The 16,794-nt window shown below is 45.2% G+C and overlaps 1 protein-coding gene across 1 annotated transcript; it reads right to left on the bottom strand.

The window, feature by feature from the left end:
* Window positions 1-7,823: 7,823 nt before the first annotated feature.
* On the bottom strand, window positions 7,824-11,764 carry LOC136767813 (uncharacterized). Its single transcript, XM_066721825.1, has 3 exons — window positions 10,941-11,764; window positions 9,827-10,072; window positions 7,824-9,496 (listed from the first exon to the last, which is right to left on the bottom strand). The coding sequence occupies exons 1-3, from the start codon at window positions 11,211-11,213 to the stop codon at window positions 8,528-8,530; spliced, it is 1,488 nt and encodes a 495-aa protein (XP_066577922.1). The 5' UTR covers window positions 11,214-11,764; the 3' UTR covers window positions 7,824-8,527.
* Window positions 11,765-16,794: the final 5,030 nt, after the last annotated feature.

Raw genomic sequence — 16,794 nt, 5'->3', positions numbered from 1 at the left:
AAAATAAGTAACATTATGTAATAGTTTAGACTGTTGAATTTATAGAAGGCAGTCATTTTTACGTGATGAATGTCGTATGTTAACTAAGTAGTGAAGTCAAAAAATGCAGTTAACTATAAGTGTAGTCTGTATTTCATATAGCCTAGATATAGTCAACAGTTACATGTGTTTCCTATTCATATATCTATGGATGTGGTTGTGTAATGATCCAAGTGATGCCTATTATCAGACATATGGTTGTGCAACTGGGGAAGTGATTTTTTTTTTATAATAGAGCGCAAAATAAGACTATATTTTGGGAAGTGGAGAGGGATGTGATTATGCAACTGGAAAATGTGTGTAATTTAAATATTTATATTAAAAAAATGTTTATACACTGCTGGGGCAGATCAACCACAGTATCTAGCCATCCATCTATTGCTAAACCTGTCTATAACTACCTCTAAATCTATCTCTCTGTCTAACTATCTATCTATCTCTCTCTGTCTCTCTCTCTCAATAAATGTATTCTGTGGTGTCATTAAATCTGTCTCCTCTCTATAACCCTCAGATTTGAGGAGGTGCAGACCTCTTTTAAGTATTATGGGGGTTTGATACACCGACATGTATTCCAAACCAATTCAACACTGTCAGCTGCTGGTGTGACGTAACAAAGCTTCGTTTGCAGTGATCACATGGTTTCTGGCAGGGTGTGGCAGGGCTTTGAACCATTGTATCGATATATTGTGCTTCGGAAGGGTCGATACTGCTTCGTGAAGCCTACTTCGAGGCTAACATCACTAGTTTTGTGCTGTGTGAGTTTGGGGGTGGGGAGCTTATTCTATCCATCTTTCTGGTAATAGGCCTATAACCCATCAATAAATGTGTATTGTGTCTGTATTTAGTTCACAATTATCAATAGAGTTGCTTGAACGAAATACAGACAAAATAAAAGTGTTGATTATTTACATTATTAGAAACACATCAATAAAATAAGCTTTGTGCCATGTGCCGCTGGGTTGCGGAACAACAGCGTTCAGAATAACTCGGCATCTATGGAACACGTTCAACTAGAAATGAGAAGCTGTCTTACTTTGTTCTATTTTGTTTAATATTTTTATTTGATTTTGCTTTTGTCTCGCTGTGTGTGTAGCCTACCCAGCTAACACACAACGTTGTCACAATGTTGCGTGAATTACATTACTACAACGTCGTGGCAACATTGTGTGTTAGCAGGATATAGCGCTGAATTACACAGCGAAGGAATTAGTCTCTTGTAGCTGCATTTGCTCTTCCTGTGTGTTTTTGATGTACGAGTTTGGGTGAAAAACCCTATCCATCTGCATTGTTAGTAATGTAATGTTTACTTTGTCTGAAACACATTGAATTACACTGTGAATGGGTCGGTCTCTTTCATAAAGCTTATTATATACACCGATCAGCCATAACATTATGACCACCTGCCTAATATTGTGTAGGTCCCCCTTTTGCCACCAAAACAGCCCTGACCCGTCGAGGCATGGACTCCACTAGACCTCTGAAGGTGTGCTGTGCTATCTGGCACCAAGACGTTAGCAGCAGATCCTTTAAGTCCTGTAAGTTGTGAGGTGGGGCCTCCATGGATTGGACTTGTTTGTCCAGCACATCCCACAGATGCTCGATTGGATTGAGATCTGGGGAATTTGGAGGCCAAGTCAACACCTTGAACTTGTCATTCATCAGACCAGGCCACCTTCTTCCATTGCTCCGTGGTCCAGTTCTGATGCTCACGTGCCCATTGCAGGCGCTTTCGGCAGTGGACGGGTCAGCATGGGCATCCTGACTGGTCTGCGGCTACGCAGCCCCATACGCAGCAAACTGCGATGCACTGTGTGTTCTGACACCTTTCTATCAGAACCAGCATTCACTTTTTCAGCAATCTGAGTAGCTCGTCTGTTGGATCGGACCACACGGGCCAGCCTTCGGTCCCCACGTGCATCAATGAGCCTTGGCCGCCAATGACCCTGTCGCCGGTTCACCGCTTTTCCTTCCTTGGACCACTTTTGATAGGTACTGACCACTGCAGACCGGGAACACCCCACAAGAGCTGCAGTTTTGGAGATGCTCTGACCCAGTCGTCTAGCCATCACAATTTGGCCCTTGTCAAAGTCGCTCAGATCCTTACGCTTGCCCATTTTTACTGCTTCTAACACATCAACTGTGATGACAAAATGTTCACTTGCTGGCTAATATATCCCACCCACTGACAGGTGCCATGATAACTGTCATGCTTATCAGGGCAGGGCAAGGGGGACCCAAGCGCAGACTCATTCGCAGCTGTGAGCCAGGGCAAACAATCCAAAAGGGGCAAATCCAGAAGTCAGAAAGGTATAACAGTAAGTGAGAAGTGATGGAAGGTGTAGGTGATGTGACAATAACGAGATGATCAGTGTTATTCACTTCACCTGTCAGTGGTCATAATGTTATGGCTGATCGGTGTATATCATTCTGATAATGTAACTAATAAATACATTATTATTTTGTCTGTATTTAGTTCACAATGATCACAGAGTTAGTTTGAAGGAAATATATCATTATTATTCTTCCATTAATACGAAATGCTACTCCTTATACAGGTCTTACAAACTTCATAAAATTATTTGTCATGATACCGTTCAGGTTGCTTGTGCATTTTGTACGGCTAGGATTGATAGTTGTTGATTTATGATCGGTCTAAACCCCCACATTTCCCATTGACTTCAATGGTGGAACACATCACGAGTAGCGTGAAGCTAGCAACATTAAGCAACAATACAATAATAGTTCCACTTCCAGTAAGCAATGCAGCTAGATGGCTCGTCGTTTCAAAATAAAAGTCCTGCCATTCTCGTCTATGGGGTATATACATATCTGATTCCTGAAAAAACGATAGGTTATTATCATAACCCCGGTTTCCTGAAAAAGAAAGACAGCCATTACCTAATGGGAAGAGCCTTCTGTCCTGCCAATCATTGAAAGCATGTACCAAAGCTGCCCAATAGGGGCCCTGCTGGCACGACGAGTAATGGCTGTCTTTCTTTATCAGGGAACCAGGGTTATGATAATAACCTATCGTTCCCTTTCAAAAGGAAAGACAGCCATTACTGAATGGGAAGACTATACCAGAGCTGTCGCAAGTCCAGACACCTGACGAAGCCTAACCCACAATGACAAGGATAGCAGAGCCTCACGGCACCTGAGGGCTAGCAGTGTGAAGTACCTGGGAACCCATGTTTGGGCGCAGCCTGTCTGCCACGTTGAGGTGGTAGAACCTCTTGAAGGTCTGTTGACCGGACCAGGTCGCACCGTGAAAGAAAGCCCATGATGTGGCTTGTCCCCTCGTTGAGTTCGCTGAGATGTGTTCAGGCATGGAAACATTAGTACAATTTGGCAATGGAGTTTTTTGTTGTTCTTCGATAATTAGTGACTGGAAGCTTGCTTATATACAGTGAGGGAAAAAAGTATTTGATCCCTGCTGATTTTGTACGTTTGCCCACTGACAAAGAAATGATCAGTCTATAATTTTAATGGTAGGTGTATTTTAACAGTGAGACACAGAATAACAACAAAAAAATCCAGAAAAACGCATTTCAAAAAAGTTATACATTGATTTGCATGTTAATGAGGAAAATAAGTATTTGATCCCCTATCAATCAGCAAGATTTCTGGCTCCCAGGTGTCTTTTATACAGGTAACGAGCTGAGATTAGGAGCACTCTCTTAAAGGGACTCTCCTAATCTCAGGTCGTTACCTGTATAAAAGACACCTGTCCACAGAAGCAATCAATCAATCAGATTCCAAACTCTCCACCATGGCCAAGACCAAAGAGCTGTCCAAGGATGTCAGGGACAAGATTGTAGACCTACACAAGGCTGGAATGGGCTACAAGACCATCGCCAAGCAGCTTGGTGAGAAGGTGACAACAGTTGGTGTGATTATTCGCAAATGGAAGAAACACAAAATAACTGTCAGTCTCCCTCGGTCTGGGGCTCCATGCAAGATCTCACCTCGTGGAGTTTCAATGATCATGAGAACGGTGAGGAATCAGCCCAGAACTACACGGGAGGATCTTGTTCATGATCTCAAGGCAGCTGGGACCATAGTCACCAAGAAAACAATTGGTAACACACTACACCGTGAAGGACTGAAATCCTGCAGCGCCCCCAAGGTCCCCCTGCTCAAGAAAGCACATGTACTGGCCCGTCTGAAGTTTGCCAATGAAGATCTGAATGATTCAGAGGAGAACTGGTTGAAAGTGTTGTGGTCAGATGAGATCAAAATCGAGCTCTTTGGCATCAACTCAACTCGCCATGTTTGGAGGAGGAGGAATGACACCAAGAACACCATCCCCACCGTCAAACATGGAGGTGGAAACATTATGCTTTGGGGGTGTTTTTCTGCTAAGGGGACAGGACAACTGCACCGCATCAAAGGGACGATGGACGGGGCCATGTACCATCAAATCTTGGGTGAGAACCTCCTTCCCTCAGCCAGGGCATTGAAAATGGGTCGTGGATGGGTATTCCAGCATGACAATGACCCAAAACACACAACCAAGGCAACAAAGGAGTGGCTCAAGAAGAAGCACATTAAGGTCCTGGAGTGGCCTAGCCAGTCTCCAGACCTTAATCCCATAGAAAATCTGTGGAGGGAACTGAAGGTTCGAGTTGCCAAACTTCAGCCTCGAAACCTTTATGACTTGGAGAGGATCTGCAAAGAGGAGTGGGACAAAATCCCTCCTGAGATGTGTGCAAACCTGGTGGCCAACTACAAGAAACGTCTGACCTCTGTGATTGCCAACAAGGGTGTTGCCACCAAGTACTAAGTCGAAGGGGTCAAATACTTATTTCCCTCATTAACATGCAAATCAATGTATAACTTTTTTGAAATGCGTTTTTCTGAATTTTTTGGTTGTTATTCTGTCTCTCACTGTTAAAATACACCTACCATTAAACTTATAGACTGATCATTCCTTTGTCAGTGGGCAAACGTACAAAATTAGCAGGGGATCAAATACTTTTTCCCCTCACTGTAGCTATTAGGACTTGCAAGGAGGAGATCGGGTTTATCTGTGGATTGTTTCTTTTTTTTTTATTTGGGACAATTTTTAACATGAAAGATCTGCTGCAGGACTAATATGTGTTTTTAAGCATTTATTTTTCTACACTAATAAGAGCAACTGCTGCCTCTTCCACGGAAACTGAAAATGCACATTGGATGTAAACAAAGGGCTTCATGATTGGGCAGCTAATGAACTTTGTATTTTTAAGCAATAAGTCTTGTGTTTGGGAGCATTTATGTACAAATACCACTACAAGGTTGGAATGTTCATTGCAATGCCTTTATTTCACGTGACGTGGAGAACAACAGTGAATCAAGAAGATCCCAAAGCTGCTCTGATTCCATGTTAAAAGTCAGAGCTTTTTATACACAGAAAACAATGATATGGTTACAATTAATAAGTCATTACTATGTTATCTTAAAAGCTTGCTAAGCAGAATATATTATTAGAGGACAGAGTCCATGGGCCAATACAAGGATTAAGGAGCAGACACTCAAATCATTCTGTTTGTCATCTTCTCCAAGATGCTCGTCGAAAATAACAAACAGGGGTCAAACTACCTTCTGGCCTGGCTGTTGACTTAACCTGGTCTTTCTTAAGTATACATGAAGTAAACCATTTGTGAGAGGAATTTCTAACTTTACTTCCACAGTTGATTATGAAATTAATGGATATTGACGTCTGATCAATTGCCTTTTGATACCGTGATTGTGTTTCATTGCCTAAATTGCACATCATGTACCCAGCTTTTATCTATCTAAGAGACTGTTATATATTCCATCCTGGCATTTGCTTCTCAATAACTACCTTCCAGGGTTAATTAACCAGACCGTCCCAGGAAAAAAAAAAGGTGATGGCAGCTACACGCTACTGTGTCAAATCCAGTTAAAACACAACCTTCCTAGGACAGGTCGCTGGCCATAGCAGAACACTGACATTCCTATCTTGCATGAAATCGTCCAGCGAAGGTGGGTTTGTGCCCATAGGAGACGTTGTTGCCGGTGATGTCTACAAGGACCTGCCTTACAACAGGCCTACAAGCCCTCAGTCCAGCCTCTCTCAGCCTATTGCGGACAGTCTGAGCACTGATGGAGGGATTGTGCGTTCCTGGTGTAACTCGGGCAGTTGTTGTTGCCGTCCTGTACCTGTCCCGCAGGTGTGATATTCGGATGTACCGATCCTGTGCAGGTGTTGTTGCATGTGGTCTGCCACTGCGAGGACGATCAGCTGTCCTTCCTGTCTCCTGTAGCGCTGTCTTAGGCGTCTCACAGTACGGACATTGCAGTTTATTGCCCTGGCCACATCTGCAGTCCTCATGCCTCCTTGCAGCATGTCTAAGGCTCGTTCATGCACATGAGCAGGGACCCTGGGCATCTTTCTTTTGGTGTTTTTCAGAGTCAGTAGAAAGGTCTCTTTAGTGTCCTAAGTTTTTATAACTGTGACCTTAATTGCCTACCGTCTGTAAGCTGTTAGTGTCTTAACGACCGTTCCACAGGTGCATGTTCATTCATTGTTTATGGTTCATTGAACAAGCATGAAAAACATTGTGTAAACCCTTTACAATAAAGATCTGTAATGTTATTTGGATTTTTACAAAATTATCTTAAAAATAAGGTGTCCTGAAAAAGGGACGTTTCTGTTTTTTTCTGAGCATATTACTGACACTCTCAGATCCTTCACACTCCCTCCCAGCTATTCCTGATCTCATTAGATGCTCTGGTCGACTCTCTGGATGCAAAATGAACTGGAGTAAATCGGAGGCAATGCCACTAAATTCCCATACACATCGTAGTGACCTGAAAAATACTCCTTTCACTTGGAAACCGAACAGAATGAAATGTCTTGGGATCATTATTAAATCCCCTCTAACTTCAATATTTAGTCTCAATGGGCCACAAATTCTTAAAACTGTACGGGACGACCTTTAAAGATGGATTGGGCTTCCACTGTCCCTGTGGGGTAGAGCCCAGGTTCTTAAGATGAATATAAAACTAGGAAGAAAGTATCCAGACTGTCTGTACCATACAAGGAGTTGTTTTTCTCTGTGGTTCTCAAGAGAAACTGTCAAACTGTCAAACTGCTCTCTGTGTTGAGTTATTATATCGGACAAATTCCATGTCTGCCCAGCAACAAGGTCTGTAATGCTGTAGTATGTCCTAGAGAAACTTACATGTCTGAGGAGATGGGAAGAGAGTCTGTCACGTCATGTACTATATCATGTAAATGTGTGTGTGTGTGTAAAGTGCCTTTAAGGATCTGCTATCATAGAGACCGCCCCTGTGATCACATCCTTCCAACAGCTGCTTGTATCGCAATAAACTTCTATCTTCACATACTTCTGGTTCATCAGTCTGACTTATTGGGAATAATCCACACACAGATAAAAGTTGGATTCAGCAGACGTGATCCTTGGCAAAGATGGGTCGAATGGCCTCCTCTCTGTTTCACGTGTCTGTCTTGCTTCCAACCCCTGATTTAGATTTGAAGCTCCAAAACATTGCCCTGGAAAGGGGTGTGGTGTCTAGAACTGTATCAAATGCTCCAGCTCTCAGTCGTAGATGTTCTATTCCACCTTGTGGTTTCTGAAATGCTCTGAAAACTGATCACTGTGATCATTTATGAAAATAAATGATAAATCATTGAAAATATATTAGATGTATTAATTATTTTTTGGTAAGGGGCTCCAAGCGGTCACTTAGGCATAGAAACAGCTCTGCATTTAAGAAAGGGACTCCAGTGGAAACTTTGTGGTTTTAGTTTACACACGTTTATTTACACACTTTGTGCACTTTGGGTCTCGTTCCCACCGCTGGCGTGCATCTCCTTGTGAGGGTCTTCTCACCGGGGGGGGCGGCAACAGCAGTCCAGTTCATGTCCATGTTTACACGTCACAGGACCAATGGTGGCCACCTGAGGAGAGACCCACCCGATCGTCGCCTCGGGACCCCCAGATTTTAAAGCGGTCCTGTCCTCTCTGCGCGGTTCAATTAAAACATTGTTACGGTGGAACCAGCATCGGCGGTGGACACTTACTTTGCTCACTGGCCCCCGGCCCTCTGCCTCTGCTGGGCTGCACTCTGGATGCCCAGGTTTTGCTTCAGAGCCAGTTTAGTCCTGCATTTTGAGGCACGTCTCCAGTGGGAGTTTCTGGATTGCTTGGGAGGGGCAGACAGGGGGTCTCCAGCCTTGACCGGCCCCACCGCCCCACCCCCCGGTGCGTCCCTCTCAGATGCCTCCCAGGTCACGCAAGCCTCGTCATGAGGGTCCTTCTCGACTGGGGTCTCCTCTGGCTCATGGCGCTCTACAGGGTGGGCAATCCAGGCTGCCCTCATATCCGGGGCACAAGCCTGGGGTCACTGACAGCATCCCCATCAGGCCGCAGGTGGTGCAATCCTTCATTCAGACCTTAAAACTTACCTGGGACACAAGGCAGCCGACACAGACAGGCCTGACTTCAGGCCTGGGGGATCACGCCCTCACCCCCCTCACCCAGCGCAGCTGGGAGACGGCGGCCGGGAGCCAAGCGAAGATGCTGCGGACCCTCTGCCACCTGGACGGGTTTGCGGCCGTGGTGGACGCCTCCGTGTTGCTCGGCTCCAGGGCCCTGGCAGGCATGAGGGAGGGCAGACTGGCGCTCAGTGGCTCCAGCTCCACAGGCAGAGGCACCCTCCTGTCCCCGACATCACTGGGTGCTGTCTGGGCGCTGGCCTGCCGCTCCCTGGCGCCTCTGTGCTCCTGTGGGCCTTCGCACTCAGGGCTGTGCAGCTCTGGAACGAGTCCGTGGTGCAACCCGGCGTCCACACCCTCCGCTGGGGCCGGGGCCTGGGCCACACGCGGCACACTGGAGGAGGTGGAGGGGAGGGCATCCTGGCCGTGACGAAGATGCCGCAGCGCCACAAGGTGACGCACCCGTCTGCCCCCATAGGGGTTGCCGTAGCGCAGCAGGTTCCGCACCACCACGCTGGCCATGCTTAGCTGTAGGTCCTGGCTCTCAGATAGGGCATCCAGACTGAGGTCCAGGGGAAGAAGCCGCCGCAGCTCCCGCAGAGCAGGAGTGACAACATCATACAAGGGTTTGGTGTGAGAGTGGGGGGTCGGCCCCTCCCTCAGCCTCAGGTAGATGTCGTCGCGGTCCGGCGACCCCTCCACCAGACGCAGCGCCTGCTCCACCAGCTGGCTCTCCAGCGATACCCACCTGTGGAGCTGCTCCCGGTCTGCATCGCACAGGGGGCACAGCTGCCACAGTACGCAGCTCAGGAGCAGCAGGACCACGTCGCGAGGGTCAGAGCTGCGTCCGTCATCAAGTCCAGAGTGCCGCAGGTAGGAGAGGAACCGCGGCTCCCGGACCACCTGATCATGTGTGCTGGGAGCCGGGAGCTGCTCTGCGGTCTGAGCCCCTCCAAAAGCTGCAATGAAGTCGTCTCCCAGGGCATCAGGCTGGAAAGTCAATAAACACACACAACACATCAGTACACACTCGGAGCACATGAACACAAACACACACTTCACCAGAGCAGCACAGTACCATGAACATCTCACTAGCAGAGGCAGCAACACACTGGCACACCCTCACTACAGCAGCCCAGGATCATTAACACACTGGCTAACGCACTGACACACTCGGTACCGCAACGATCTGGACTGTGCTGTGGAGGGACCGTGGGGTGTTGTGTGAGTCAGTGCTGTGTGATGGGGCGGGGCAGTTAGTTTTGGGGGACTGTTGTGGTTGACCCTCGAGTGGGGCAGCCTGTCACGGGAGGGACTCACCTCGGAGGGGAACGGCACCATGGCGGCCAGCGTCTCCATGGCCACGTTCCTGCACTTTGGCGCCAGTGGCTTGCGGCAGCACGGGCAGCTGCTCACCCTCGGCCGGCACTCATTGCAGAGCAGGTGTCCGGCCCGGCACTGCAGCATGGGCGGCTGCACGTACTCGAAACACACCGGACACACGAACAGGGCCGCCAGCTCTTCCCCGTGGGTGGATATGGCGGTGGTGATGTCAGCACTACAGGACTGGTAAGACACAGGAAAAAAACACTTAGAGAAAACATCCAATATCGAACGGAGGAGGAAAAGGGCTCATCAGTTAAGGGAATTGAACACTGCCTCCCCCACCCAAGTGCCTGACAGCACCCCCCACCCCACCACACTCAGATATTAGTAATCAATAAATAAATACTGATAGTGTCTGCTTGTGTAGGTATATGTGTATGTTTATATGCACACACGCACACAAATAGTAAAAATACAAACAAAAAGTATGGCATATGAAAAACTATATTGTACAGGGTATACAGTATGTATAGCATGTATAGGTAACTAGTGTTTCACAGGAGGGGGTTCAAGAGGTAATTGTGGCCCCGAGACATCGAGATTTTGCACAAAAAAGCAACAACAGAAAGACTTGCTGTTTGTCTTGTGAAACATCAGTACTCAATTACCGAGCGCAAACATACAACAATATAGCAGTTCATTTAGCATTAAACAACTCGCCTGCATACACTCAAGTTATCTGAATTGAGCATTAATGTGCCCAGACACCATCTACTGATCATCACACGCAGCTTAACTGCAGCCAGGAAGGTGTGCAACTGACTCTCAGCTCTGTCTCTTTATACGATGCGTCTGCGCGACGTCATACTGTCTTGGTGTTTATTTGAATATATTGATCACATTATAGTATCAAGCGACAGCTTGTTGAACTCTGACCTCGTCTCCGTGTCCGCTGTGAAGCCTTTAACCCTCGCAGGGGCGGCGCACACGAATGACGCTTCAGTGGCACTAATTCCCACAGATCACACGGTCCAGACTGTGTCAATAGAAACTACACACACAGGCCGGGTCTTCACTGCATACAGGACCCGCCAGACCGGGGACTCACCTCGGAGGAAAGGCCGATCGTGGACGCCACCTGCTCCAGGGCCGTGTTGCGCATCGGCGGCTTCAGCAGGCCGCGGCAGGTGGGGCAGCTCCAGCGGCATCTCCAGCTCTTGCGGCAGGGTGCGCACAGGAGATGCCCGGCCCGGCACTGCATCATGGGCGGCGCGACGAAGCCCGAGCACAGCGAGCAGCGGAACAGCTCCGCGGCGGAAGAGGCACCGCGGCTCTGCGGGAAGGAGGACAGACACACGTCACACACCATCACTGGCCTCATGAGGGAGAAAGCGACTCGCCGCCATGGAGGAAAAACTCACCGCAGTCTTTGAGTTGTTGCTGCCCATCTGTACGCGGCTGATAGACGAGCGATGTGAACGTGTCAGATGCTCTAGACAGACTGAGTGTCAGGGTAACCGGCAGCTCATAAGCTAAGCGTATGTTGTGGGCATCGTTGTGACGTCACAGTGCGATATCGTCCCGCTTATGATAAAGGGGCGTGGTCAACAATACAGGCCTCTTCCTCTTCCACAATCCCAGCAGCCCTTGCGGCAGTCCTGCGATATCGTATCTATAAAGATACCCTTTCATTTTAGCTGGGCCAATTACGTGCCTGCAGTATGTGGTGTTTGTACAGATGATGGCTTTGACTGTGTGTGTGTGTGAGAATATATTAAATCCATCATTAGAGTGCGGTTTAAGAAACGTGTATCCGTTTCTGCATCTGCAGTTAGTCGAAGTGGAGCCAGTGATGGACACACGCCCCACACACCCAGTAATGACCTTACAATTAAAGCAAGTACAACCAGTAACATGTTTTCCCAACACGCAAACCACACAATTGCATGGGGCCCCGAGCTGGAAGGGGGCCCCCAAAGATGCCCCCCCCAACACTGGATAAAACTCCGTCAGTACCCCCCCCCCACCAGTGAAAACTTCGTTAGCACCCCCCCCGTCTTGGGATGCCCCCATCAATGGTTGTACATGGGGCCCCAGAGACTCTAGCACCACCTCTGAGTACAATGTACTCACTGTTTACGTATTTACGGTAGTACTTGTGTTTGTTCATATTTCTGACTATTTTTTGCAGGACTTGGCAAGACCATAGACTTGCTGTCAAAGCAGAAAGACAGCGACGGTGTTACAATGTGGAAGCAATCAATCCTCAAGCACATGTACTGGGTCGTATTATGTCAAACAGTTGTGTTTGTCACGTATATAAATACACCACTGATTACTACTTCTAGATGTTTTTTATATAAATACCGTGCGGCTCCTGTACAAGATTCTTATTTGATTTGTATTATTGTTTACCTTATGAGTAAAGGATTAATGTAAAGCCTTTTCCAGCTGACATTTTAGATTGTGTGTTGACATAGGCAGGAGTCGAGATCGACAATTTAAATATCGCTGGTGTTTAAGAGCTAAAAGCGCAAAATAAGAATCACATTACAAGAATGAAAGCACATCACTGCTGTTTCAGACAAACATGAAACGAGGGATGTGATATAAATGTGTAAGGAACGTGTAATATATCTAAAATATAAACTAAATGACCATCTTTCATAATATATAGATTGAATGATTCAGCTTATTTTATTTTAGTAGTTTAAGACCCTTTTGTAGGCATCATGTGCATTCAGTTAATTCAGTCAAGTACAAAAGGTGAAATACATTGGTATTTTAGGGCATTACATAAAAAACTGAATTTAGGCTTGTACCATAATATCCTCCATCAATACTTTATTCTGAGTCATGAACACAATCAAGTACTAGTCTTTGTCCATAATAAGAGGGGGTTTAACTATCGCATGAACTTCTGGAATAAGACCAAATACATACTACTGTTAATCAATTCATCTGTGTAATAGGGTGAAGTGATTGAGCAGTGCTGGGTTATCTTTACATTATTCCAATCGACTGATCTGAATTGGCCTAAAAACTGAAAGTAGCTGCTATTTCTGTTACTTTGTAGGTCCACACATACCTGGGTGAAGCCACAATTCCCAGGAAAGTCAACCAGGCCCATTGAGACAGTGCTGTTAGTGGCTCACAGAAAAGGGCATATGGAGCTTGGTATAAGTTTTTACAGTTTTAAGTAGAACCAATAGGCCTACTAGTCAGCTGAAGTTTTTTTCCAGCCTCATTCAGTATATGTTAAAGTGGGTCCTAAGGACTGAAGTTTTAGGTCTACAGGACTACAGCTGCGTTTATTTTGTGCACTTGAGAACAATGTGTTTTTCTGTACTATGTCAACTGCTTTGTCAGAATTGTCTCAGGGAAGCATCATATCAACCTGTTCAAGTGGGATGAGATTTACATTTTTATTTGAAAATGATACTTAAAAAATAAATGTGGCATATTTTACATCTAGTCCAAGTTGAAATGATTTCCTTATTTTTCATGAGTGAATGTCTACATTTTGTATAAGGATACATTAAGGGTAGAATCAAAGGAAATGTTTTATGTCTGTATCTACAACACGTAGGCCATCACAATAAGAGTAACAGGTTAATTCTAGTACAGGAGAGACTTGGTGTTCTCTTCATATATATCAGCATGGGCAATAGGCCAACATTGGTTTGAAAATATCAGCATATCGAATATCTGCAAAAATCCAATATCGTGCATCCCTACCTGGGCTAGATGGTATATTTCCAATGATACTTCAAGAAATTAGGGAAATTATTTTAAAAACTGAGCCAGGAAATTACAGACCAATCAGTCTCACCTGCATCACTTGTGAAATGTTGGAAAAAATGATTAGACAAAAAATAGAGGAGCATCTTAATGAAAACCATATTCTTGGAGATTGGAAATAGAAGGTGTCAATTAGAGGAGTTGCTTCTAACTGGAGTGAGGGGCCTGTGCTTTTTCTAATCTATATTAATGGTATTAATTAATCTATATTAATGATTAAGATGATACTAAAATAGGTGGCTCAGCAGATACAATCTCAGCAGCACAGGTTATTCAGAGGGACTTAGATAATATTCAGTTGTGGGCTGACACCTGGCAGATGAAATTCAATGTGGACAAGTGCAAGGTAATACATGCAGGTAACAAAAATGTCCACTATAATTACACTATGGGAGGAACAGAACTAGATGAAGTAACGCATGAGAAAGACCTAGGAGTCTATGTGGACTCCTCACTTTCTCCATCCAAACAATGTGGGGAAGCAATAAAAAAGACAAACAGGATGTTAGGGTATATTGTCAAAAGTGTAGAATTGAGAACAAGGGCAGTGATGTTCAGACTGTACAATGCACTAGTTAGAGCTCATCTGGATACTGTGGACAGTTCTAGGCTCCACACTTCAAGAAAGATATCGCTGCTCTAGAGGCAGTTCAGAGGAGAGCAACCAGACTTATTCCAGGTCTGAAGGGAAAGTCCTACTGAGAGACTGAGGAACTGAACCTTTTCACCCTGGAACAGAGGAGACTACGTGGGGACTTGATCCAAGTCTTCAAAATCATGAAAGGCATCGACCACATCAAACCAGAGGAGCTTTTCCAGATCAGCAGGGACACACGCACCCGGGGACACAAATGGAAATTGGGCTTCAAGGCATTCAAAACGGAAAACAGGAGACACTTCTTCACACAGAGAGGCGTCACAATCTGAACAAACTCCCCAGCGATGAGGTTGAAGCTGAACATTTGGGAACATTTAAAAATAGACTGGATAGGATCCTTGGATCACTTAGTTATTAATGGACACCAAACGAGTACGATGGGGCAAATGGCCTCCTCTCGATTGTAAACTTTCTTATGTTCTTATGTTCTTATAATCCTTAGTAGGTAAAATGCTTAAAGTTAAAGTTCTCGTTTTTGTTCATTGAAACAATGAACTTGTAATCTACTGCATTTTTATGTATTTATTTTCTCTAATAGGATGCACTTCATGAATCTTTAAAAAATAAATGTAAGAAGGAGAGACAGCCTCTTGTAAATGAAATAGAAGTGCAAAAAATGAAAAATAAATTCAAAGTGGCCGGATCAGGTCGAAAGCGGTAATCATGCAGCCATGAGCCAGTGACACTCAAGCGAACTTGCAGGCTAGTCGTACGTATGCTACATGGCATTGTTATTACATGATATTTTGAATGGAATGAGCATGTGGAAGCTGAAAATTGAAACGATAAATGTTTATTCATTTTAATTATAATTATCATTATTATAACTTTACTTAATCTGTACATGCTGGATTGAACATTTTGAACATTGTTTGAAGTTGTGAATTTGAATTGTTTATTACAGTCAAGAGGAGAGGCCAGTGACTTGGGAGAGGATGAGCAGAGTATTGCAGGCCATATCGGAGCAATGGCAGCTGAGGCTGAAAGAGCAAGGCCCAATCTAGAATTAATTAAGGAAAAGATGAGGAGCACCCAGGGATTTCTCAGGGACACCAGGCACACCACTGACACAAGGGTGCTCCCGCCCACCCCCCGAGTTCAATACAGGGCTGGGTGATATGCAGTTAAGGCAGACGAAGCCCCTGCTGGCTTCAAAGAGGGTGGAGGAGGAAACAAGTGAGCGGCTGTGTGAGGGGCGGGCTGGAGGTGTCCCAGGCTGGCTCTGGGGGTGGGGTGGTGCTGCTGGTTTTGGGACCAGTGAAGAGTTCAGTTCAGCAGCCGTCGGGTTTCAAAAGTAAATCGACATTAGGCAATTGTCCTCACACACTAGCAAAGGGAAGAAAAGGTCGCAGTGTGTCAGCAGTGCCACAGATCTCGCAGTTTGAGGACAGTAACACACCTGCGAGCCGCAGACAGAGCCATGGCATGGGCAGCAGGGCACCGCGGCCAGGGACAAGGTGCGTGTCATCATCATCACTATCAGGCTTGTATTATTGTTATCATCATCATCATCATCATCATCATCATTATTAAAATGCCTTTTCTGTGCTTTTGAGGGGTGATTGCAATATGACCACGTACAGTTTTTCACCCCGGGAAAACAGCCGAGTTTTTTTGTTAATTAATTTCAGTCACAGATGTGGAAATGTTTGCTGTCACACTTTTGCGCAGTTTCGTGTCTCCTCTTCAGTGTGAGCGCCGTGTCCGGGTTGAAGTTGGTGTTGACTGACAAACAGCCTGTCTGAACTGCAGTGACGGGCGTTTTGCCAACGTCTTCTTGGAAAAACGAAACTTAGTCTGAGGAGGAGGTGCTGCCTGTGAGACACGCACACGAACAACACAACTTTTATTATTATTATTATTATTATTATTATTATTATTACGTGATTTCTTAGCTGACACCCTTATCCAGGGTGACTTACAATATGTGCTCCTGCTTCTCATATGCCCAAATTGGCTCCGTATTTTTTAATCTGTTATGCATATTTTGATTTTATAGATTGCAAATACACGGTTGTAGAGGCTGATTTCTACAATATATGTTCCACATGTGAAAGAAATACATACAGGCTATAATATATGAAGACAAAAATCCCATATATTTTAAATATTCAAAAGGGGGGCAATTTAGGTATATGAAATCTATAAGGACCCACATTTCTATGTTAGAAACATAGTCCTGTCCTGAAACAATGATGCCTTGCACTTAACTGTATTTTTGCACTTTATATTGCATTTATGTTATAAATCGCCCTGGATTAGGGCGTCTGCCAGGAAATAATAATAATAATAATAATAATAATAATAATAATAATAATAATAATAATAGTCCCATACGAGTCCTGATAACCCAGCGGGCACTCAACATCGTTTCAACATCATTTCGTGGTTGAAATCTTGAACTGCTATTCAAACTGGTTTTGGCAACGATTTATCCACGTCGAAATGTACGTTTCAGGTTGAACAGACGTGAAAAGATTAACACACTATCCCTTCAAACAGT

Source organism: Amia ocellicauda, chromosome 14, assembly GCF_036373705.1.
Source record: "Amia ocellicauda isolate fAmiCal2 chromosome 14, fAmiCal2.hap1, whole genome shotgun sequence".
Classification (NCBI taxonomy): domain Eukaryota; kingdom Metazoa; phylum Chordata; class Actinopteri; order Amiiformes; family Amiidae; genus Amia; species Amia ocellicauda.
Note: the sequence above shows the minus strand (reverse complement) of the source record. Positions and strands in the feature narration are given on the sequence as shown.

Coding starts and splice junctions, on each gene's coding strand:
- LOC136767813 (XM_066721825.1), bottom strand. CDS start 11,213: ATGAGGCCAGTGATGGTGTGTGACGTGTGTCTGTCCTCCTTCCCGCAG. Junction 10,073..10,940: donor CGATCGGCCTTTCCTCCGAG/GTGAGTCCCCGG, acceptor GTGTCTTACCAG/TCCTGTAGTGCTGACATCAC. Junction 9,497..9,826: donor TGGTGCCGTTCCCCTCCGAG/GTGAGTCCCTCC, acceptor TTGACTTTCCAG/CCTGATGCCCTGGGAGACGA.